This window comes from Lepidochelys olivacea (genome assembly GCF_965140295.1).
Source record: "Lepidochelys olivacea isolate rLepOli2 genome assembly, chromosome: 25".
NCBI lineage: Eukaryota > Metazoa > Chordata > Testudines > Cheloniidae > Lepidochelys > Lepidochelys olivacea.
The window spans coordinates 15,356,013-15,379,193 of NC_140435.1; the positions used below are offsets into that span (position 1 = coordinate 15,356,013).

General features: G+C 52.1%; 1 protein-coding gene across 4 annotated transcripts in view; it reads left to right on the forward strand.

Annotated features, from left to right (window-relative positions):
- Window positions 1-23,181, forward strand: part of EFNA2 (ephrin A2) — a 140,564-nt gene that overhangs the window by 94,156 nt on the left and 23,227 nt on the right. For 3 of the 4 annotated variants that reach the window (XM_084614496.1, XM_084614498.1, XM_084614499.1), the window contains exon 2: window positions 19,325-19,617. In XM_084614496.1, the coding sequence (XP_084470622.1) occupies window positions 19,325-19,617 (293 nt within the window). Of the gene's footprint in view, window positions 1-322; window positions 378-19,324; window positions 19,618-23,181 lie in introns of those variants that run through there. The other variant, XM_084614497.1, reaches the window with a different exon arrangement.

Genomic DNA, 23,181 nt, shown 5'->3' on the forward strand with positions numbered 1-23,181 from the left:
TTGGCAGGAGAATGGGGGGCTGGGGCTGGAGCAACCTTGGGCTGATATTTTGTTTTCATGGGAGGGGTGGGGAGCAAAATCTGGTGTTTGCTTCAGCTGCCTTTCCCTTCACCCCGGGGAGCTTGACCAACATGTGCTCCAACCCCTCTGGGAAGGCCCATCCCAACGCCGGATGGTCAGCAGCCCCCTTCCCTCCCCCAGCCTGTCTCGGAAGGATGGGCAGAGCTGAGGAGCTGGTGTGTGGGAATCAACGGAGGGAAACAAACAAAGAATGAAGAAGAAATTATTAGGTGCGGGGTGGGGGGGGGAGAGAAAAGTTCACATCCATCGCATCAGGGAGGAGCCGAGATGTTCCTGTCGCCGTCTGGGAGGGAGAGGTTTGCTGCTGCATGGGGTGTTTTTCTGGTTTTGTTTTTTTCTTGTAAAGGAGCTAAGTGGCATGAGATTTATGAAGCCCAGACAGGGGAACACTCTCTCCCTCGCTCCTTCCAAAGTGCTCCCTAATCACAGGTTGTAGCTCTGCTCTGGAGGAGGAGGCTGCATCTTAGCTGCTTGATAAAATGCAGCCCTGAGACAGCGCCTCGGCTAACCCAGCCCTGATGGCAGATAATAAAGGGGCCGTTTGACAAAGGGCTGCCGCAATCCCAGCGGCACGATCAGTCTCTTTCGCTGCCTGGGATGGCCATGGGCGTGTGCCCACGGGGGCGTGTGCATGCGTGGACGTGCAGGATTGCATGTAAAAGCGTGTGTGTTTACCTAGGTGCATGCACATGTGAACACGTGTGTAGGTGAATGTGGGTGCAAACATAGCCTCCGTGTTTTCTTGGGTACGTGTGCGGGCATGCATGTGTATAAATGGAGGGTGCACATGCCTGTCTGCTTGGCCGCATGGGCATGTAAATCTGTATGAGTGCACGTTTACATGATTACATGTGTGCATATATATGACTTTGTGCATGCATGAGTCCATATATCTGGAAATCGGCATTCATGCATGTTCGCATGGCTACCTATGCATGTATTTGTGTATGGAGGTAAGATGTGTCAGGAATCACTTGTTCCCCTGGGGATTGAGGTGGCCCCCGCTTCCCTCCCGACCCCCACATTCCTCCTGGCAGCGGAGGGGTCAGGGAGTGTTGTGCCCTGTCCTCAATGGGGCAAACTCTGGTCACCACCCTTTAGAGCAGATCCCAGCACTGAGCCGACAGCTGGCGTGGTCGGCAAGCGAGCTGTCATGCGGAGAGCAGTGATAGGGCCTTGGGGGAATGGATGAACACTATTTATGCCCTTGCTCCAGCATCTCCCTTCGCGTTGTCCCAGCTCCTCCTTGGACACTGAAATGCAACCATCTACACAGGGCTTGGTCTGCCCTCAGTGAGGTGAATGGAGGGGCATGTGCACCTCGTGAGGGGGCCAGAATTCCTTAGTATGAGTCCCCTCTAACGCTCATCCACGAGCAGGAACATGGGCCAGTAGTTACAGCAGGGAACAGTGAGTCAGGACAGCTGCATTCTATTTGCAATGCCAAGAGGGGAGAGTGGTCTAGTGGTTAGAGCAGTATCTCCTGGGCTTCTGTTCTTGCCCTTGGGCGGTGCGTGTGGGCTAGTGCTTAGCAAATGCACTGGTAGCTCAGGACTCCTGGGCTCTTTTTGCAGTGGTGCCTCAGACCCCCACATCTCTAAACTGGAGGTAACAATATAGAATTGTAGGACTGGGCAGGACTTCTAGAGGTCATCTAGTCCAGTCCCCTATGCTCATGGTAGGACTAAATGTTATCTAGAGCATCCCTGACAGGTGTTTGTCCAACCTGCTCTTAAAAGTCTCAGTGATGGAGATTCCACAACCTCCCTAGGCAATTTATTCCCGTGCTTAACCACCCTGACTGTTAGGAAGTTTTTCCTAATGTCCAGCCTAAACCTCCCTTGCTGCAATTTAAGCTCATTGCTTCTTGTCCTAGCCTCAGAGGTTAAAGAGAACAATTTGTCTCCCTCCTCCTTGTAACAACCTTTCATGTACTTGAAAACTGTTCTCATGTCCCCTCTCAGTTTTTCTCTTCTCCAGACTAAACAAACCCAGTTTTTTCAATCTGCCCTCATAGGTCATGTTTTCTAGACCTTTAATCGTTTTTGTTGCTCTTCTCTGGACTTTCTCCAATTTGTCCACATCTTTCCTGAAATGTGGCGCCCTGAGTTGGACACAACACTCCAGCTGAGGCCTAATCAGTGCGGAGTAGAGCGGAAGAATTACTTCTCGTGTCTTGCTTACAACACGTTCCGACACCTTTCCCACCACGGCACTGAGATGTAGCCGCCTCTGGGCTGGAGCCGTGGCACAGCAAGTGCTTGGCCAAGACATCGAGACAAACCTTTGGTGCCCAGTGTCCCCAGCCTGGGCCTAGGCCCCATTGTACAGCTTAATCAATGAGTGCACAGGGCCTTGGGAGCCGGGGCTGAAAGGGGCAAGAGAAGGGCAGAGAATTACACTCTCGTTATGCTGCAGAGGAAGGAAGGGTTTGCCATTGCGGTGCTGGCCTGGGGGTCAGGAGTTTGGGGTTCAAGTTCTAGCTCTGCCACACGTTTTCTGGGGGACCTGGGGCAAGCCACTTCCGCTCCGGTTTTCAATAGCTCAGTTCCACCAAGATACAGGGCCAGGCTTTCAGAAGAGCTCCGGGTGTTGGCTCAGGAGCTGTAAGTGTCCCAATGAGCAGGGTTGCTGAGTGATTGAAAGTCTGGCCTGTAGCCCCCCTCAGCCTCAGTTTCCCTGTCTGTAAAATGGGAATAACATCCTTTTCTTTGTCTGCTTAGCCTGTAGGCTCTTTGGAGCAGGGCCTGTCTCTCGCTCTCTGTGCACAGGGCCCTGACCTGGGTCAGGAACTACTGTAATGCTGTTATTGGGAGTGTTTTCAAGCTAGTTGGATCAAGACATTTGGAAAGCGAAAGAATGGAGTGGGAATTCCCCCTCTCCTCCCCCTGCCAGTTCCGGTACCAGCCCCACCCCATTCTCATTCCTTCTGGCTGAGTTTTAAAGCAGATGAGTTTTTTTAGCAGACGAATTAGTGATGTGCCTCATTGAGACAGTTCAAATCCCACTCATTTTAATTATCGCAGCCTGGCAGCCCTGCTGTGGGTATCACACGGGGTGACAGGGAGCTTGCCAGGTGGGGGTTTTATTTTAAACGCTTTTGACATTTTACAAACTGAATGACTTAAATGATAACAAATGAACAGACGGCTTCGTGCGTGCAGGTGAGGCTGTGTCTGTCTGTCTCTGTGTGTGACTCTGCGTGCTTGTGTGTGAGTCTCTGTGTGTGTCTCTTTCCCTCTGTGTCTGTTGCTCTGGGTGTTTGTGGCTGGGTATGTGAGTTTGTGTCTGTCCCTGTGTGGTTATGTTTTTTTCTGTGTATGTGTGTCTCTCTCTGTCTCCACATGTATATACGCACATGTGTGTGTGTTTCTGTATGTATCTCTGTGTGTGTCAGTTTATGGGTGTGTGTCTCTCTCTCTGAATCAGTGTATGTGTGTGCATGTGTGCCACTCTCTGTGTTTGTGCATTTGTATGTCTGTGATCCTCTGTATCTCTGTGGGTCAGTCTGTGTGTGTCTCTGCCTCTGTGTTTGTGCATTTGCGTGTGTTGTGTGTTTGGGTGTCTGTGTTTGTCCGTCTCTGTCTCTCTCTGTGTTTGTACATTCATGTCTGTGTCTCCGCCTCTCTCTGTGCCTGCGCGTGTGTGTGTCGGTCCATCTGGTTGTGTGTGACTTTCTGTGGCCTGGAAGGCGCTGAGCTCTGGGCAGGCAGCACGGATCACATTCTTTCTCCCTGTTACTACAGCGTTAGGGTCCTGGTGTCATTGCAGACTTCGCTCCCCTAACAAGCTCTGACGGTGCCTTCCAAACAGCTGCCTTTGCAATCAAAAGTGCAGTGAGGTTATTTCATACACGCAGACAATCCGAGTAATAAATCCGAGAGTTTCGGGAGTGGAGCTGAAGAAGAAGAAAGCTTTTCAGTCCTCTGGGGGACCCAGAGATCAGACACGTGAGAAAAGTCCAGGGCATGATCCCCCTTGTTGCAAATTGATCTGATAGCCACTGGTCTGACATGGGAATGGCACAGAGATCTATCAGAAAGTCTGAAGAGCCTGCCGAGTCCACGCTGCACAGGCCCTGGCTGAGCATGTGATGAATGCAGCCATATCAGCTCTTCCTCATGTCTCTCCACCCTGGCTAGAACACTGGACGTCGGTGAGACCTTAGGGAGTACCGCGCCGAATGGCCCTGGGAGTTTGTTCAGAGTGGTTAATGCCAGAGTACCGCAGAGTATTAGTGTATCTTCTGGTGTATTCCAGCCAGACATACTCCGGGTCACTCTGGCATAAAGTATGTCTGGCTGGAATACACCGGAAGATACACTAATACTCCATGTTACTCTGGCATAAAGTATTAGTGTATCTTCCAGTGTGCTCCAGCCAGAGTGACATGGAGTGTTAGTGCATCTTCCCGTGTTTATTCCAGATAAAGGTACTTAATGCTGGAGTAACACAGAGTATTAGTGTAACCTCTGGTATATTCCAGATTAAGGTACTTAATGCTGGAGTAACACAGAGTATTAGTTTCAGAGTACCAGCCGTGTTAGTCTGTATTCGCAAAAAGAAAAGGAGTACTTGTGGCACCTTAGAGACTAACCAATTTATTTGAGCATAAGCTTTCATGAGCTACAGCTCACTTCATCGGATGCATTCAGTGGAAACCTCTGGTATACTCCAGATAAAGGTGCTTAATGCCAGAGGAACATGAGGTATTAGTGAATCATTCGGTATGCTCCATGCCAGCGTAGCGTGGTGTATTAGCATGCCGGCAAGTATAGTCCAGCCAAATGTACTTAATGCTAAAGTAAGTGGGAGTGTTGTATCTTCTGGTGTACTCCAGCCAAATGTACTTAATACTAGAATAATATGGGGTTTTAGTGTATCTTCTGGTATATTCCAGAGTAACTGGGAGTATTGATGTGCCTTCCAGTGTACCCCAGCTAGCGGTACTAAATGCCACAGTATTGCAGAGTATTAGTGGAAGGGTCACTGAAACTCCCAGGACTCCTTGGCCTGATCTAGCTCATGCTGGAGCAGTGTGACGTGTAACTGTAGATGAAGGTGGAGTAACAGGAAGTATTAGTGGCTCCTCAGGTGTGCGCTGGTTCATTTGGATTTGGTGGTGGGGGCAGGCTCGCTCATGACTGACTGTCACCCCAGCTCTCTGTTTTGTTCTCAGAGGGAGCTGGGTTCCAAGCTGCCTGGGATCTGCATGGACACTAGTCCCATGAGATTCTAGTTTTCCATGTGCTGCTCCTCTCAGTGGCCAGCGGGAGGCGTTGTTCCCAGATAGGCTGTGTCGGGGAGTGGGGACACCATGAGTGACTGGGCTCTTTAGTGGTCCCCCCTGTGAACACAGTGCTGGCTGAAATAGCAGCCCTGGGACTGCTCATCCCTGGAACCGGAGAGGCACGCCTGGTGCTGCCCTGCCTCGGTGCCTCACCCTTGCCCTGGAGACACCGTCCCATGTGGTGCTAAGATTGCTCAACTCTGCGGGAGGGCCTCCCTGCTGAGGCTGTTAGCACCAGCTGGGCCTCTCACTAAGCCGCTGCGGCTAGTGGCCAGCCTGACTGTCTGGATCGTCTCCATCCACAGGAGCTTCCAAGCATGTTGGTGCTTCCTGAGGCTCCTCTGGGGGAGCCGTGACATCTGTATTCAGTGCCATGCTCGGCAGCCTGGGCTAGACCCCAGGCCTGGGCGCTGCATTGTTTACGTTTGCCCTTTGCTCCCAGGTGAGCAGGGAAGCAGCTGAGCTCGAGGATCAGGCACAGGCCACACATACACACACACAAAGAGAGAAGCTGCTTTTAAAAACCAATTGGGCCTCTGGAATGTGCTTATTGCAGCGTTCAGCAAAGCCATTGGGAGGGAATATTTGATCAGGCCGAAATGTAATATTTATAGGAGGGGGCGAATCAGCAGGGGAAACAGATACATAAATAAAAATGCACTGGCAAAGAAAAGTCAGGACAGACACGCTGAGAGCATGCACACAACCCTGGAGAGGTCCTGCAGCGGCAGAGGTCCCCACAGGAACATCGCCTCCCCATCCTCAAAAACTCCTGCAGCTACTAGCAGTGGGGGCAAAAGACCTATCTGGCTTCAAGATTAAGCTCGATAAGTTTATGGAGGAGATGGTATGATGGGATAACATGATTTTGGCAATTAGTTGATCGTTGATTATTCATGGTAAATAGGCCCAATGGCCTGTGCTGGGATGTTAGATGGGGTGGGATCTGAGTTACTATATAGAATTCTTTCCTGGGTATCTGGCTGGTGAGTCTTGACCACATGCTCAGGGTTCAGCTGATCGCCATATTTGGGGTCGGGAAAGAATTTTCCTCCAGGGCAGATTGGAAGAGGTCCTGGGGTTTTTTTGCCTTCCTCTGCAGCATGGGGCACGGGTCACTTGCTGGAGGATTCTCTGCACCTTGAAGTCTTTAAACCATGATTTGAGGACTTCAATAGCTCAGACATAGGTGAGAGGTTTATTGCAGGAGTGGGTGGGTGAGATTCTGTGGCCTGTATTGTGCAGGAAGTCAGATTAGATGATCATAATGGTCCTTTCTGATCATAATAGTCTATGAGTCTATTGGGGTGCCCTGCTCAGACAGAGACCATCTTTCGTCTCTGTAGCACTTTCTGGCTTCCAGGGATGCTCAGCACCTGGCAGCTCCCCCTGAGGACAATGGAGCACATTCCTTGCTTATAGGATGTTTCTAATGCAACGGGCTGGGAGGGATGGATTGGACCCACAAGTGGCCGTGATAAGCTTTGAGCATGTGCAAGGTACGGGAGCCCCGGGGCAGCCCTGCGGGTCTGGTGCATGGCCCGTTTCCTTTGGAGTGTGCTGTCCATCTGACCTGTCATTCCAATGGTTGATGGTCCAACTAGGCATGCTAACAACTGAAGAACAAGGGTGGCTAGGGCTGCTCGAGAGAGGGCACTGTGCGTCCACCAAGCCACACCTCACATCGCGGTGCCTCTGATGTGGCCTGACTTCCCAGCACTGAGGGGACATGGTTCAGGTGAGTCCCTGGCCTGAATGACTACCTGAGCTTAAGGACCTCTCTGTATCTCTCTAGGGTCTTAAGTTGCATCTGTTCTCATGGGGACTGAGTGCCCGTTGCAGCTGGGTATCTGGCTTTTGGCTTGCGTCTCCATGGATTCCTGCTGGGCCACCTGGGCTGTGCTTTGGGCAATGCAACCTGAACCGTCCCAGGAACCAGTGGAATTGGTTTGCAGCAGGGTGGGATGATCCAAGGAGCTGCGGATGAGGTTGAATTTGCTGGGAAGCTTAATCAATCCTCTCTACTGTACTTTATCATGACATCCCAAGGGGCCAATTAATGTGTCTCAACATCCCAAACCAATACGAATCATTTCAAAACCACCTGGACGCCATCTGCCACTCAGAGCCCTGCGCCATGGGTCAATACTGCCTGTCAGTCCCCAGCAAACGGGGCATCACGGCTGATGGTGCCGGGGGCAGGGTACGGAGAGGGTCATATCTGCTGGGGTTGGACTTAATAAATAATCATAATGCATCTGGCTGGGTCCTTACATGGTGTAAATTGGATCAGAGCCGCTGAAGTCAATTGAGTTATGCTGTTTTCCATCAACTGGGGATCTGGCCCATTGACTCCCATGGAGCTGGGCTGACTCACGCCAGCCGGTGTTCTGAGCCCTTCACACCACTGGCGCTCGCCTGATTTACACCAGCTGGGGATCTGGCCCCATTCTGCCTTTCACCGGAGGGTCCTGACTCCTGTAACGTAAAGTTTAAGTGTCATTCTCCCCAGCGTATGTTTCAGTGGCGGTGAAATGACTCACCAAAGGATCAGGGCAGCACGGGGAATAGAAACCTGCCTCTAACCAGAAGACTGCACTGCCTCCAAACCCTGGTAACCTTTCCCTAAAGCAGCTGGGGCATTTAGGCTGTGTCCTGGAAGAACACCGCAGTGATCCAGGGTGTGGGGAAGGAGAGCGTGAGTTACACACACTAGGCCCCGGGAAGACAAACCCCAGCATAAGGGGGAAGCTTTTGGATCAATGCTGAAGCCTATAGGAAGGCTGGGCTTGTGGTTAAAATGCTGCTTTGGGCTCTGAAGGGTTAGGGGCAGTTCCCAGCTCTGTCATAGATTTCCTGTGTGACCTTGGGCAAGTTGCTTATCCTCTCTGTGCCTCCACTTGCCATCTGTAAAATGGGGGTAACCCATCCTTTATCTCGATTGCAAGCTCGTTAGGGCAGGGACTATCTCTTACGTGGTGCATGGTGGGTGCCTAGCACCCTGGGGGTCTGATCTCAGTTGCGGCCTCTAGACGATACTGTAGAAGGAATACTCCTGAAGTCCAGCTGACATCTGGAAGCCAGATCCAGGAGCACTGGAAAGAGGCTCTTTTTGCTGTGTTGAGCCAGAAGTACAGCATTCCTTGGCCTCGTTCGCGGTCCCTGAGAAGAAAGGAGTGAGCTGCAGTAGAACAGGCTAGGCAGCTGCCTCCGTAAGTCCCCACCCTGGCTTTGCCCCATTAGCCCTGGGAGATCCTGGCTGCTCCCACCTTGTAACCCATCGAGGTTCCAAGTTAGGGCAGGGACTTTGCTTAAAGGCTCCCAGTGCTGCGGGACTGCGTTGGGACCAGATGACTGGCAGTTACCTCTGAAATCAGTAGGGCAGTAGGTTAGATGTCGGGACCTCACAGGGATCATGCTGGAATGGGATGGAAACGCCCACATTTTGTTGTCCTTCTGTGGCTGGAAAACCAGCGAACCTGGTTTCCAGGGCTTCCACCCCTTGATGAAGGACTGGATCCCATAACCCACAGCTGCTGCTACGCTCAGGATCCGTAGCAATGAGAGGCCGGGCAGGGTACCCAGGTTAGGAGCAGTGTTCATACCTGAGGGAGGCATCTGGAACACAGATGGCTTTAAACTCAGGGAGAGAAAGACAGTGTGCGGCACTCCCCTGGCTGGCTGATTCACACACTGCAAGGGCATAGCTCTGCGAAGCCTCTCTGAGGAAAAAGCCTGGAGAGAGACATCTGAAGGGCCAAACGCAACACATGGGTGTAGGGAGCGTGTGCAGTGTAAGTCACAAGCGTACCTGGCATATATGCACACATGGCATGACAGACCGTGGGCTTTTAGTTGTGCGAAGGGATGTCAGAAGTCAATAGCTAACAGCAACAGAGACAGGTAATAAAAAGTATAAGGAGGTGGGGGAATGGGTTGGGTTGTGTGATGTCCTGAATGATAGACAAGGCCTCGTTTTTATGCCTAACGTATAGGGCTTAGATCATCCTTTCGCTCTTCCTCACTGTCCTATCGGAGCACTGGCAGGATTTATATCCTTATGAGGTTGGGAGATATTATTTCTGTTTTTCAGAATGGGGAAACTGAGGCACAGAGAGGGACGACCTGCCCAAGGCAATGACAGAACCAGGAATAGAAGCCAGGAGTCCTGCGTTCTTATGCCATTTGGAAGTCAAAGAGCTTTCTACAGACAGCGTCTCCCCTTGTAGGCAGGGGCTAGGGGAACAGTGGCTGACCAGATCCCTTCTGCGGGCCGTATGTGTCCGTCCCAGATGCCGGATGTGGGTAAATGGAAACAGGGTGCCAAGATCAGGACGGGGTGGCTCAGGATAGTTGGGATGGTGAGTCTCACCCCTGAATCACTGCCCCAGCTCCTGCCCAGGTTGGAGTGACCAGGAACCGTTCCCATCTGGTGACAGGTTGTGGAGAGTAGGGGGGGTCTCAATCCAGCTTCTAGTGGGCACTGAAAGCATCATCTGACTTCGCATGAACTGCCCCTCCACACACCATGTGCCCTGTCTTAGCAGAAGGGACTGAGAAGCCTTTGATGCTATTCCATGCAGCGGGGTCCTTCCAGCTCAGCCTTGGCTGGGGGCAGCGTGGCCGGGAGAGATCTGCAGGTGTGGGAGCACCAGCCCACTTGCAGCCTCAGGATCAAGCACAGCTTCCCAGTTGTGGTGCTCCCCTTCTCCTGGACTCCCTGGGCGAGACGCAGGCTCCGTGTGCTTGCCCCTGGGTTTCTGCAGCTCCCTTTTCCGAAGGGGGGGCTGCACCCTGGAATTTGAATGTGCAAAGGAAAAAAAAAAACTAACAAGCAAGGGCTCCATGCCACTGACCCGCTCGTGTGGAGAACCAGACAATGGGCTGTCTGTTGTCAGTGCGGTTTCAGGCTCAGATCCCAGCTGCAAGATACAGGCTATACAAGGCGGGGAAGAATGTTATCAGGCGGCTATCTGCTGGCTACACTGAAATGTAATCCTAGTTTGGGGTGTTGTAAGAGACATGAATAGAATCTGAGCGAGGGAAAGGACAGAGCTTACTAAGCGCTGGGAAATTTCAGAGATTCACCTTTTCTCTCTCCTGCGGCGTGGAGGGGGGAGCGGCACGCAGGGCAGACATTAGATGCATGCAGCCGACTAACGGTTAGATATTAATAAAGACAAGTGCAAAATACTACACTTAAGAGGGAAGAATCAAACGCACAGCTACCAAATGGGGACGAACTAGGTGGTGGTACTGCGGAAAAGGGGCTTCTAGGAGATCACACATTGAATCTGAGCCAACAGTGTGATGCAGCTGGGGAAAAGGCTAATATCATTCTAGGGTCTGTTAACAGGCGTGTCGTATGTTAGACACGGGAGGTGATTGTCCCCCCCTCTAAGCAACACTAGTGAGGGTCAGCTGGAGTCCTGTGCCCAGGTCTGGGCGCCGCGGTTCAGGAAAGATGTGGATAAATTTGAGAGGTTCAGAGGAGAGCAACAAAAATGATCAAAGGATCAGAGAAGCTGGGCTCCGAGGAAAGGTTTAAAAGAACTCGTCATGTTCAGTCTCGACAAAAGAAGACTGAGGAGGGACCTGATGACCTTCTGCACATGCACTGAGGGCTGTTATCAAGAGGACAGTGAGGTCTCTATGTCCCCTGTCGCTAGGACTAGAAGCAATGGGCTTAATCTATAACAAGGAAGATTTCAGTTCAATGTTAGGAATAAGGGGTCTCTGGAACAAGCTCCGAAGGGAGGTTGTGGAATCCCCGTCACTGGTGGTTTTTAAGACCAGGTTGGACAGACCCCTGTCAGGGATGGTCTAGGGTTACTTGGTCCTGCCTCAGTGCAAGGGGCTGGATGCGCTGACCTCCTGAGGTCCCTTCCAGCCCAACACTCCTGTGATTCTGTGATCAGATGCCTGCAACTGACTGAGGATGAAGCTTGTCAACTGCCTCATTCCAAATGCAGTTGGGTCCCTTTAAGACCCCGAGCAGCCCCTCCTTTGCCCAAAATACACAGCATGATACTAATCAGGGCAGAAGGCCTCCTGCTGTGGGGAGTGTTTGGCAAATGGGTCAGGATAGAAGCAGGGGGAGGGGAATCCAGGGAGGGACTAGCCTTTGGCTATCTCAGCAAAGGAGCAGAGAGCCTCCTTCTCACTGTGTTAGTCCAGGACAAACAACCTCTCACTCATCCCTTAAATCCACCCTGCCCCCTCCAGAGTGCTCACTGCCCCATTTAATAGTGTTCTGCTGGATGGGATCCCTCCTTCTCAGGGAGCATCTCATTCTAATATTGGAGAGGAAGGAGAGCACTGGCGTGGGACTTAGGGGATCTGGGTTTGGACGCCCTGTGTGACCCTGGGCAAGACATTCCACCTCTCTGGGCCTCAGTCTCTCCATCTGTAGAATGGGGATAATGATCCTTCCTTTCCCTCTCTTGATTATCTCAGCTCTTTGAGGCTGGTACCATCTTTGTTTGCACCTAGCACAGTGGGATCCTGGTCTGTGATTGGGGCATTTAGGCACTACTGTAATCCATCTAATAAATCCTCCTCCTCATAATCTTATAAAGTGCGGGAGGGGAAGGCAGTGTAATGAGTAGGGCCTTGGGCTGAATTCCCAGCTCTGCCATGTGACATTGGGCTAGTCCCTTCGCTGGTCTGTGCCACCGCTTCGCCCTCTGTAAAATGTGCAGACTGACCCCCCCCCATTTGTAATGTGCATTGAGTCCTGTGTGTGGAGCGTGCTAGAGAAGCCCTGAGTGTTATATTAGTGAGCAACACCAGTCCCGGGGGCGGTTCTTGGTACATTGTCCAAACACCAGAGAGCTGCGGGGAAGAGAGAAAGAGCCTCAGGCCCTCACCTTTCCAGCAACCTATCGTGTTGTGTGACGGAGCAGGTACTGTCTGCTTCGAGGGAGCCGGGGTTTGGAAACTCAGCGCCGAGTGGCAGGTCTCCAGGCAATGAACAACCCCTTCCCTGGTTTTTAAGGTTGGGGCACGTCTCTCTTTAGTTTTTAAAGTCTTGAAATGGTCCAAGAAACCAATGTCAGGGGGGAAAAAATATCCTTGGCTAAGCCTGGCTCCCCGTCCTGCAGCCCTTGTCACCCTTTTGAACGCTCTAGGAGCCCACACAGAGGTCTGGCCAAACCGATCAGATTGCAGGGGGGCCCACTCCTGCTGCCAACTCTGCCAGTGTGGTGCCTCATTGAAAACAAAGGATTTTTGCGCAGGCATGGGGGACCCCCCACTTCTCAGAGCCAGCTGCAGGATGGCCCTCGTCAAGCCATGTCCCCGCCCCATTCCTCAGTTTCCCCTTCTGTAAAAATGAGGATCATGCTACTGAGTTGGTTTGCAAAGCCCTTTGAGATCCACGGATGAAAAGCTCTAGATAAGAGCCAGGGATTACTGTTATTTTCACTTGGTGATTTCATCACCTCCACCTCAGACCTGAAGGCTAAACCTTTCACACACACACCCCCTCCCCATACCCATCAATCCTCTCATCCACCCCCCATTTATCACAGCTGATCGGTTCTAATTCAGTAGCTTGTCATCCAGCAAAGGCCCTCTGCATTATTTGGACTTTTTTTTCCAAAAACCCCATAATAATAATTATTCCCTGATAATCCTGTTTTCTTCCTTTCTTCCTTCGGCTTTAATAACAATCATAAAAATAAATAAATAAATAAATAAATACCTTAAAACAAAAAAACAAAAACAAAGGGAGAGAGGAGAGGTGGGATTTTTTTTCTTTATTGTGTGTGCGCATTTGAAAATTGTTGCCCAGTGAATCACGGCCCTCGGTATTAATTTTACATTTTAAAATGTTACCTTGCCAGGGGCAGGGCTGGCATGACTGAATCGGAAAAGGAGAGAAAGAGAGAGAAAAAACCCTTCTCCTTAATTAGCGTATTTCACTGTGTGATCAGAGTGCTTATGAAGTGAGTAATGAGGTGTATAGTAGCTTAAAGACTGCAAGAGAGCTGCTTCAGTGATATTCAGGGAACAGCCTTCCCCTTTCCTGCTCTCCATTTGTTCTCTCCTTCCTCCTTTTTTTTTCATTCCCTTTTTCCCTTTGTGATGACTGCATGTCTTTTATGTCATCCTCTTGAATCCCCTGATACATTTCCTGGTGGTTCGGGGGGGGGTTGCACTCACACACACACATCCCTATCATTGTCCGTACATTTCATTTTTTTCTTACCCTGCTAAGGCTGTGGGAATCACAGTGTCACCAACTATCTTGCCAGTCTATCAGTAGTTACGCGGTGTTTGGTGCTTTCCTTAAAGCCCCACCTCCTGGAGTCATGAGATTTTCACAAGAACCTCAGCTTTCACTTACATTTTCTAGTTGTCTGAGTTGCAGAGCTTGAAAATGCCTTTGAGTGTGTGTATGCCAGAGAGTGCAAGAGTTATGGAGTGTGTGTATGCATTTTCTGTGTGTGTCTTTGTGCACGCATTGTGCATGAGTGTGTGTATGTGCCCATGTGTGTGTATGCCTGAGCATGTGCATAGTCTGGTGTGTGTGTGTGTGCATTGTGCATGAGCATGTGAAAGTGACTCTGTGTGTGTGTATATACCTGTGTGCGCGCATCGGAGGGAGGGAATGGGTGTGTATATGCTTCTGAGTGTCAGAGTGAGTGACTGTGTGTGTGCGCACACAACAATGGGAGAGTGCGTGTGTGTCAGAGTGTGTCTGTGTGTTGCATCTCCCTGCTGCCCCACAGAACTGACCCCTGCCACTGCCTGGATTTCCATGACACACACAAATCAGCCAGACACACTTTTGTGCAGACAGCAGGGCCAGCCAGGGGAGCTCCACTCGCCTCCTGCTGCAGGCTGACCGCTGGGCCAACATCTCCCCCACACCCTGCCCTGTGGGAGGGAGGACGGCCTGTCCCTTTAAACCTTCCCACTCATTGGCCCCATTACCATGCAGCCCCTCTCCCTCCCCCTGCCTGGCTGTATTACACACACAGCAGTGTGTGCTTGGCTCACTAGCAGGCCAGGGGCTTGGAGAAGGAAGCTCATCCCACAGCGCTGAATTGCCACTTAGAGACCCCGTGGGGCTCTGTTTGTCCACTGGGCCATCTCCATCTAAATGGAGATGCAGCTGCATCTTCCCCCCAGGAGAGGGGAAGCAATTTGTCGATTGGGCAGGGGAGGGAGAGATGAATTATCCTCTGAAACCGAGGCTCTTTACCCAGTTGCTGCAGAGTGGCCACCTTCCTGCACCTCCCACCACACACACCCCGGGGCACAGCATGGGGGAAGCTCAGGGAGATGCGGGAAGTGGAGATGCAAAATTCGGAACGAGGTCCGGATCCTGCAGCTCAGATACTACAGGGGTGAGTGCAGGAGAGACAGAAGGAGAAATTTCATACACCAGGGTTTGGGGGGCAGAGGCCTGGGGTTTTGGTTCAGGCCCATTATGAAGCTGGGAGGCCACTTGCAAAATTCAGATCTGTATCCGGATCCAAATTTCGAACCTCCCTAGACTTGGGAGTGCTTGGATCTTGGGCAGAGCTCCTGGCCTGTGTGTAAACAGCTCTGGGGGCTCTGTCCCACCATTTGACCCCCAGCCCCCCGTCTTCCGTGACAGTTCCACCCCCACCTCCCAGTCAGTAACAGTGTGTGTGGTTCAGTGGCCCTCATGGGATGAGTTTGATGGGTCTCAGCCCAGCTCCCTGTGGCACAGGGGCCGGGTCACAGTATCCACTGTTGCATTCAGTGGCTGTTCCTGGTGGACAGATGTGGCAGAGAGACTACGGACTGAGTGGGCCACGGAGAGTGAACTCCCTCCTGGCCCCCAGCACGGGCTCCTTTGAGGCAATATGGACCTAGGGATGGAGGTCAGTGCATATAGCTCGGCCTCTCTCTGCCGTACAGAAGAGAGGCCCCCGGGCACATCTGCATCACAAGGGCTACAGTGGCAGCTGCAGCTTCCTTCAGCGCTGGAAGGGGGTTTTTCCGATGACGTCGGTAATTCACCTCCCCAGGCGGTGGCGGACCTAGCCACATCTACACCGGGAGTCAGGCCAGCTTACCTACAGCACGCAGGGGTGTGAATTTTCCACCCCTCTGAGCAGCGTAGCTAAGTGTAGACCAGGGCTCAGGCCTCATCTTCACTGCAGACTTAACATGGGTTCAAACATGGGCTTTGCCTTTAGCCCATTCTACATTCACACACTCACATGCCTCTCTCCCTGCCCCACAACAAAGCAGCCCTCACGCCCTGAGCTACTGGTCAGACCCCGAGTTAGCTCATCCTGCGTGTTGCTAGCCCGAGATAACTGCAGTGAGAATGTGCAGCCAGGGCCACTCACAGGAATCAGTACCCAATGGTCCTCCAGGACGCCCCTTCCCACAAACTTTCTTGCCATCTCCTTTGCTCAGACCCCTGACAGAAGCAGTCTGCCTTCATGTGCCTCTGCTCAGCATCCTCACTCTCACCCTGCTCGCGGTTCCTTTAGCCTCCCCATCTCCAATGCCCAGCAAGAGGCCCATGTACCAGCGGACAGGCTCCGGGTGCTTTCCACCACTGCTGAATTCACAGTGGCTGTAAGAGAGCCAGACTCCCCAACACAGATCCTCACATTGCAGGCCACAGGGAGGTTCCAGGGGGTGCAACCACCCCATTTTTAGGGCTAGCTAGGGGTGGGGTCCTTGAAACGCGTGGAGGGATCCCTGAAAGTTTTCTGTTGTTCCACAGGAATACATTCTGGAAAAGGCTGGCTACCACTGGCAATAGGGAGACACCCGGGTTGTTAGCCCCTAAAGAACTATGGGCCAGATCCCCAGCTGATATAAACTGGTCAGTGGAGTGACGCTCATTGAAACTGGCAGAGGATATGGGTTTTATAATCTGGGTTGGTTTCCCACAGCTCTGGGCCCCCTTTGCAGCCGAGCGCTTGGCTCAGTAGCGGTGGGACACATGGTTCCCAGGTGGCCCTGGCCCAGCTGTTGGTCATGTTCCATCGGTTCCAGTACCAATTCACCGGTTGCCTCCCGGCCCCGGGACTGCACCAGGTCCGGCATGCATTGCAGCGGGGCACAGGCTGGAATCTCTCTCACACACACACACCCTGCCACTCATGCTGCCCTCCACTCACAACCCCCCAAACTTTTGTTGTTTGTCTTTTAAGGCTCCTCCACCCGGCGTTCATGAATAATTCCTCTTTTGGCTGCCTGAGTGTCAGTGACCTGCCTGCTGCCTTCGCAGTGGGGTGTCTGCCCGCTTTTTTGTCTGCCGTGTTTTAAAGAGAGACTGACAGCTGACAAGGCTTCCCGTAGTGCCCGGCCGCCTCCTGTCCCTCCCACAACAGGGGGCCCGTGTACTGCTGTCAGTTTCACCAGATGGGGAGTCCTGGGGCTGGAGGAGAGCAGGCCTGAGGAACTACAATGGGGACTGTTCTTGGCCTGCTCTTTGCTTCAGGGGGCCCTAGAGGTTCTGTGAGGGGGGCACACCCAGCATCACGCTGAGCGGCCAGTGTCCCAGGTGTGAGCCTCTTGGTATCCCTTGCCCCTTACCCTGGTATCTGGTACCATCCTGACAAGGGAAATCTTCACTGGTGCCAGGACAGCGATGTAGCAGGTCAGGGTCGAACTTCTAATGGAGACACACTGTGCTAGTCGCTTCTTGGGCTCAGTAGCATCAGTGCCGCGTGTTTACACTGGAGGGGCTTGCGCTGGTGTGGCTACTTCAGTGGAAATCTCCCCCCCACTCCGACCCCAACACACACTACAGACCAGGCAGGAGAAGTGACTCACCCAAGGTCACACAGCTGGGCAATGGCAGAGCCAGGGAGAGAGCCCAAGAGGCCTGGTTCCCTGTTGCCCGTCACCGCGCGCAGTCAGTGCAAAGAGCCGCGGGGGTCGTGTTTGCCACTGATTTTGGCCTGCTTCAGATGACTGCAGCTTGCCCTTCGTGGCTCTCATAGCTCTTTGAGCACTGCTGTCCCTGGTGGGGAGACTGAGTCACAGAGCGGTAGATAGAATGCAAGCACGCTGACAAATACAAGCGGAAGAAGGAACAGTTTTACGTTAAGTGTCTCCTGGCATCTCGTGAATGCCTGTGTGCACGCACGCACACACACGCATCCACAACGGCCCCAACTTTTATTCCAGATGTTCTGTGCTCTCTCAGCAACTTGGAAGTGAATCAGTCCCCCACACCTGCCCTAGCCTTGCTGATGTCGGCAAGAGAATTTCTATTTGAGGGCAAGTGCCTCTGTAGGAACTTCAAATTAATTAGCAGAGAAAACCCATTCGGTGTGGGGAGAAGTCAGGATCGCTCCTGAGGGGCTCATGCATTTGACAGCAGAGTCTTCGTCAAACACGAGGGCCAATCAAATCTACACAGCAAGTTATTTTAAATTTCCCCAGAAGGCGGGCATGGGTTTGGAAGGTGGCAAACGGAGCTGGCTGGTCTTAGGGGACTGTGGTGTATCATGGTCTAAAATGGGAATTGTTGAGGTATTGTGGAGTCATTTTCTAGCTCTGCTAATCCCTTAATCTCTCAGATAATCAGTACCAAAAAACATAAATTACAATAGGATTGGAGCGCACATCTGCAGTAATACCAAAAGGGTTTGATGGTATCGCAATGCATAATGATTTTTTGCTACTTATTACCAAGTGTTGCCAGTTTATTCCTCTTAAAACAATGAGGTACTGAATTTAATCTTGTAGAGTGAATGCGGATTCAGGGTGTTTGACTGGTGATTAGGGCAGAGGACCTGTGTGTCAGGATTCCTGGTCTCTGCTCCTGGCTTTGGAAGGGAGCGTGGTCTAGTGGTTAAAGTAAAGGGGAGTAAGAGTCAGAAATCCTGGGGTGGTTGGATGGCAGTTGTGGCCTATGAAATACAGGGGCTCAGACTAGAAGATCTGGTGGGTCCCTTCCAGCCTTAAACTCTATTCCCAGATATACCACTAATTTGCTGTATGGGCTCAGACAAGTTGCTGAAAGTCTCTGTGCCTCGGTTTTCCTTCTGTAAAATAGGGTGAGTCAAACTCCCCTCCTGGGGCTTTTCTTGGGGTCCATTAATTGATGCTTGTAAAGCGCTTTGAAATCTAGGTCAGGAAGCATTGGATAAGGGAAAAACTCCTTTACTGTCTGTTTCCCTTTTTTTCTGTGTAAGGGATGGGTGGTTTGACACAGTGAAAAGTAGAATCAGAAAAGAAGAGGTAGGTTCTCTATGCTTGTTACAGGTACCAAAAAGGAAGAGGGAAAAAATTTAGGGCCCGATTCTCCATGGCTTGGCCCCATGTGCAGTTGTTTATATATGAATCAGCATGGTTGTGTTCTCCACTCACTTTGCACAGCTGCCAGTGGCTGTCCAAGGAGAAGGGTAGCAGAGTCAGGCCTTAAGGTCAAGCTTTTTATGAGTGGCTAGTGATTTTTTTGGTGTCCAGTTTGAGACACCGAAAAGGGTAGTGATTTTCAAAGGGTGGGAACTTGGCACTGTCTGGAAATCAGAGCCCTTTAAGGTGTCCCAAGTCAGGCTCCTGGAGTCACTAGTCACTTCTGAATTTCTTATGCCCGAAGCATCCCATGACTCATTGCATGGACCCCACAAAATGAAGCCTTGGCAAGGCATGTAGTCCGCTGGTTCGTGGGAGCCAGGACTCCTGGGTCTTCTTCCTGGCTCTGCTGCTGGCTTGCTGTGCAGCACTGGGCATGTGGCTTAACTCAGAAATCTTTCAGAAGTGGACACTGCTTTGGGTTGGTCCACTTGAGCCCCTTCGGGGTCTGAGAGTCACAGGTGCTAAGCACCTGCAGTGCCAAGCAGGCACATCCAAAGCTCTGCTGCCAAGGGCCCCTGAGCTGTCATTTTGCAGGGAGCCTGATGTTCTGACTGACACATGTCAGGCTGGCCAGTCCGCCGCGGTCCTTCCCTGGATCCCCTGCTTCTCACCCCTGCTTCCTCCTTCCATTCCCTGCAGGTTCCATCGGGGGGACTACACGGTGGAAGTGAGCATCAATGACTACCTGGATATCTACTGCCCTCACTATGAGGACCCCTTCCCGGTGGACAAGATGGAGCGGTATATCCTGTACATGGTCAATTACGAGGGCCACGCTTCCTGCGACCACCGGCAGAAAGGCTTCAAGCGCTGGGAGTGCAACAGGCCCGACTCCCCCAGCGGGCCCCTGAAGTTCTCAGAGAAGTTCCAGCTCTTCACTCCCTTCTCGCTAGGATTTGAGTTCAGGCCAGGGAACGAGTATTACTACATCTGTGAGTATCCCGCGCTGCAGACGGGTGGTGCCCTGCACCCTCTTGGGGAACGACCCTTGTGCACATTGCTGACCGTGGCACTTCCTGTTCCTAACAGGGCGAGGGTGACTTGAAAAGCCCGGTGGAAGGCCTGGTGCAGAACGTGCAAATTTGCACAGTGAGTGGTTAACAGAGCTCGGTGCAAGCATCTCGCTTAGCAGCCACCCAAAGACCAAGGTGGAAGCACATTGTAGTGAGCTGGAGGGTGGGTATGTGCAACCCTGCCCGCTACTGGATACAGTCAGAACCGTTCAGCTGTGTGTCACATCCCGGACACTGCTAGCAGCTCTAGTGGCAGGGGCTGTAGCTTTGGAATAGGACAATTCGGGCTCTATCGCGGCTGTCCCGGTGATGTTTCAGGCGGCTTCTGCGTGCCACGTAGTCCCAGCCGTGACGCGGCAAGCTGGCTACAATGTTGTTTCCTTGCTGACTCTGGGCTTTATGAAATAGCTTGTAAAGCCACAAAATCCACAAAATAAACCATGCAAAGATTCAGGGAGGGCTGGGACATTTTGCTCTAGGTAGAAATTTCCACTGAAACACACATATATTCCAACAGAAAAACACATCGGTAAGGCAGCGGTAGGTCTACAGTCGAGTCTGTACTTCAGTGAATAATACTGTTCAAGAATCTTCGAGTTCAAATAGTCAGTAAGTAGCCCCGTCGCATCAGGAACCCAGGGTGCTCTTGTCAAACCAGGTGCTCAGACCGCTTTACCTCTGCCCCCATGAGAGGTCAGCTGACCACCTGCCCTCCTTTGCTGACGGAGTATTGAAAGCTTGGCCCATGCCTGCGTCTCCAACTCTCTGCTTTGTCACCGCACCCACCTTTGCCCTGATTGTGCTGTCCAGACACATGGAGTTTTTATATGGAGACGGGCTGGCTCTGGGTCTAATGACACTTAGAGAACTGTCTGCCACATGGAATCCCAGGCCCGGATCCCCTGGGAGCACCTCCTCTGAGATACTCAGTTCTCTCAGCATCTCCCAGGATAGGGCTCTCAGGGCTCCATCCTGCCAAGTGCTGAACACTCTGGCGCTGTCCCAGCAAAGCATGTACAGACACGCTGAACTTCAAGCACATGAGAAATCCTATGGACTTGGGTGACGGACCCAGCGCTTAAAGTGAAGCCCGTGCTTGATCAGGGAACTGTTCGTTGTGGGTGGATAAGGAGTTTTGGATCTTCCCAAGCCATAGCTATGGAGGCAGAGCACAAGGATGGGGAGTAGCGTTGGCAGGGAAGCTAGCAGCATTGTGGTGAAATCCTGTCATTTGGGCCTCTTCCCTCCTGCAAGGCTAAAATTCCTTTTAGAAAAAGAAAACACCACCAGAAAATACACAGTCTGAACGGGAGCCAGGTTCTGCTGGACGTGGTCTGTCTGCTCTGTGCTGCTCCAGTGATGCAAAGCAGCTGTGAAGCCATCTTAAGCAACCTCTTCTAAACCCTGCTTTATGGCTGCGTTGCAATACCAGAGGTGTGCAATGGAACCGGAGTGTGCTGGGCGAATCTGGCTCCAAATGTCTCAGCTGAAATCTGGAATAACTCTTAGTGCTTTTCACTGTCAGAGCACTTAGCCCTTTGCAGCACTCCTGCTAGAGGAAGGTGAACGGGGAGACAGGCAGAGCAACTCACCCAAGGTCACAGCCAGAATCAGAGGTCAAGGATCAATGGCTCCCCAGTCCAACATTCATACCCCCACTGACTAGAAATCTGGGTCAAGTGAAAACCTAGCGGGCTGGTCCAATGGGAGCCTTCTTATTAACTTCAACGGGCTGGGCTCAGAAGAAGATCCAGGGTCAGGTTTGAATGGACCTGTCCGTAGCATTCTAGGAGGAATTCTGAATGACTCCCTGGTCTGCTGGCTGTACGGTAACCCCAGACCTGAAATCTTGCTGGGGCTCTTCCTTTCCCTTCAGGATGGGGCCTCTCTTATTTCCATGCACCAGACTTTGCTGTGTTGGTGTGCTACGGTCATGTCAGTCGCCTCTGGGACCAGTGTAACCACTGCCTGCTTGGGTCTGCCGAGGTCCTGAAACAAGAACCCCAAGAGGTGTGAACTGCCCCAGTCTTCTTAACTCCGGGGACGGCTGTGAGTGAGCGTGCTTGCGGGCCTCGGTTGCCTTCATTCTGCCTCTCCCGGGACACAGCAGCTTCCCGTGCAGCCAATAATAATACCCAGCTCTTCCCTAGCGCTTTTCATCAGTAAACCTGAACATGCTTTACAAAGGTGGGCAGTATCATTAGCCTCATATTACAGATGGGGAGACTGAGGCACAGAGCAAGAAAGCATTCCTCAGGGTCACAGCCAAGACTAGAACCTAGGTCACCTGAGGCACAGCCCAGCACTCCAGCCACAAGGCCCTGCTGCTGGTCAGAACAAAGCTCACCTTTTTGTGGGGTGATGGAGGGTTTATTATGGTTTAAAGCAGCCACTCCGTTTACTGTCCACGGATCATGCCAGAATCTGACACACTAAAGCTGGCATTAACTGAGCCTTCGTTTAAGACCTGGGCCAGCTGAGTGCTCTGAAAAATAGTAAACCAAACACCAAACACACAGAGAGGCTCCTAGGTGAGTCAGTTTTCCTCCCCGAGAAGCCAGGGATGAGAGCATCAGAGCTCATTCTGCCCCTGCCCCATGGACCGTTCGCCTTGTAAAATTCAGAGCTCCAGCTTCCTGGGGGGTCTCCCCTGCCGGGGGCTCCCAGCAAGCAAAAATAATCAAGTGACTGTAATTAGCCGCCCGACCACCCATTGGGGAGGCTGGTTTACGTCTCTGTTTTAACAGAGCCCCACTTATCTTGATTAGAAGCAGGGCTTTTGTCCTGCATTTCTTTTAACGGAGGCTGGAGCATCGTGGAGAGGGACACCTAGCCAAACTAAAGACACTGCCCTTGGGGCTAGGACAGAGGAGAAGGTTCCATCCAGGCCTCCTCATTCGGAGGGCCAGGTTGGGGGCGGGCGCAGGGGGAAGCCGTTGAGTCCCTAGTTCAGTTGGAGAACTGATCCCTGGTGGAACTCCATTGATTCCAGCCTGGGAAATTCTATCTGCACCGGTGGGGGCCTAAAATTGGGGGTCTGAGTCAAAAGCGTCCACTGAGTCAGGTTCCAAACCAGCCCCCCCATCTGTATCTCCCAGTGCTGTCACGGCTGGTGGGGTCTCCAAGGACTAGGAGATGGGGGTACAGCCTCAAAGGGACGTATTTGGCCTTTGAGAAGACACGGGAGGCTGATCTTCCTCCTTGGCCAGAGCTGCAAAGTTTTGGTGGATACAGGAAGGGCTGGGTCTTGGTTTCCAGGAGAGGGTGAAGAGTCAGAGGGTCATGTGGCTCCCCAGTATCTGTCGTCAAGGAGGTGGTACTAAGGGCTGTCTCTCGCCTTCCTCCTGTCCCTTCCCTTCGTGGTGCTGAGAGCCATTAAGCCTGCATATAATGGAAACCACTTCAAGCCCCTAGTCCTAGCATCTATGTTTCCTTTGGATTAGACCCACGTAGCAGAGAGCAGGTTTCAGCTCACCCGCACCT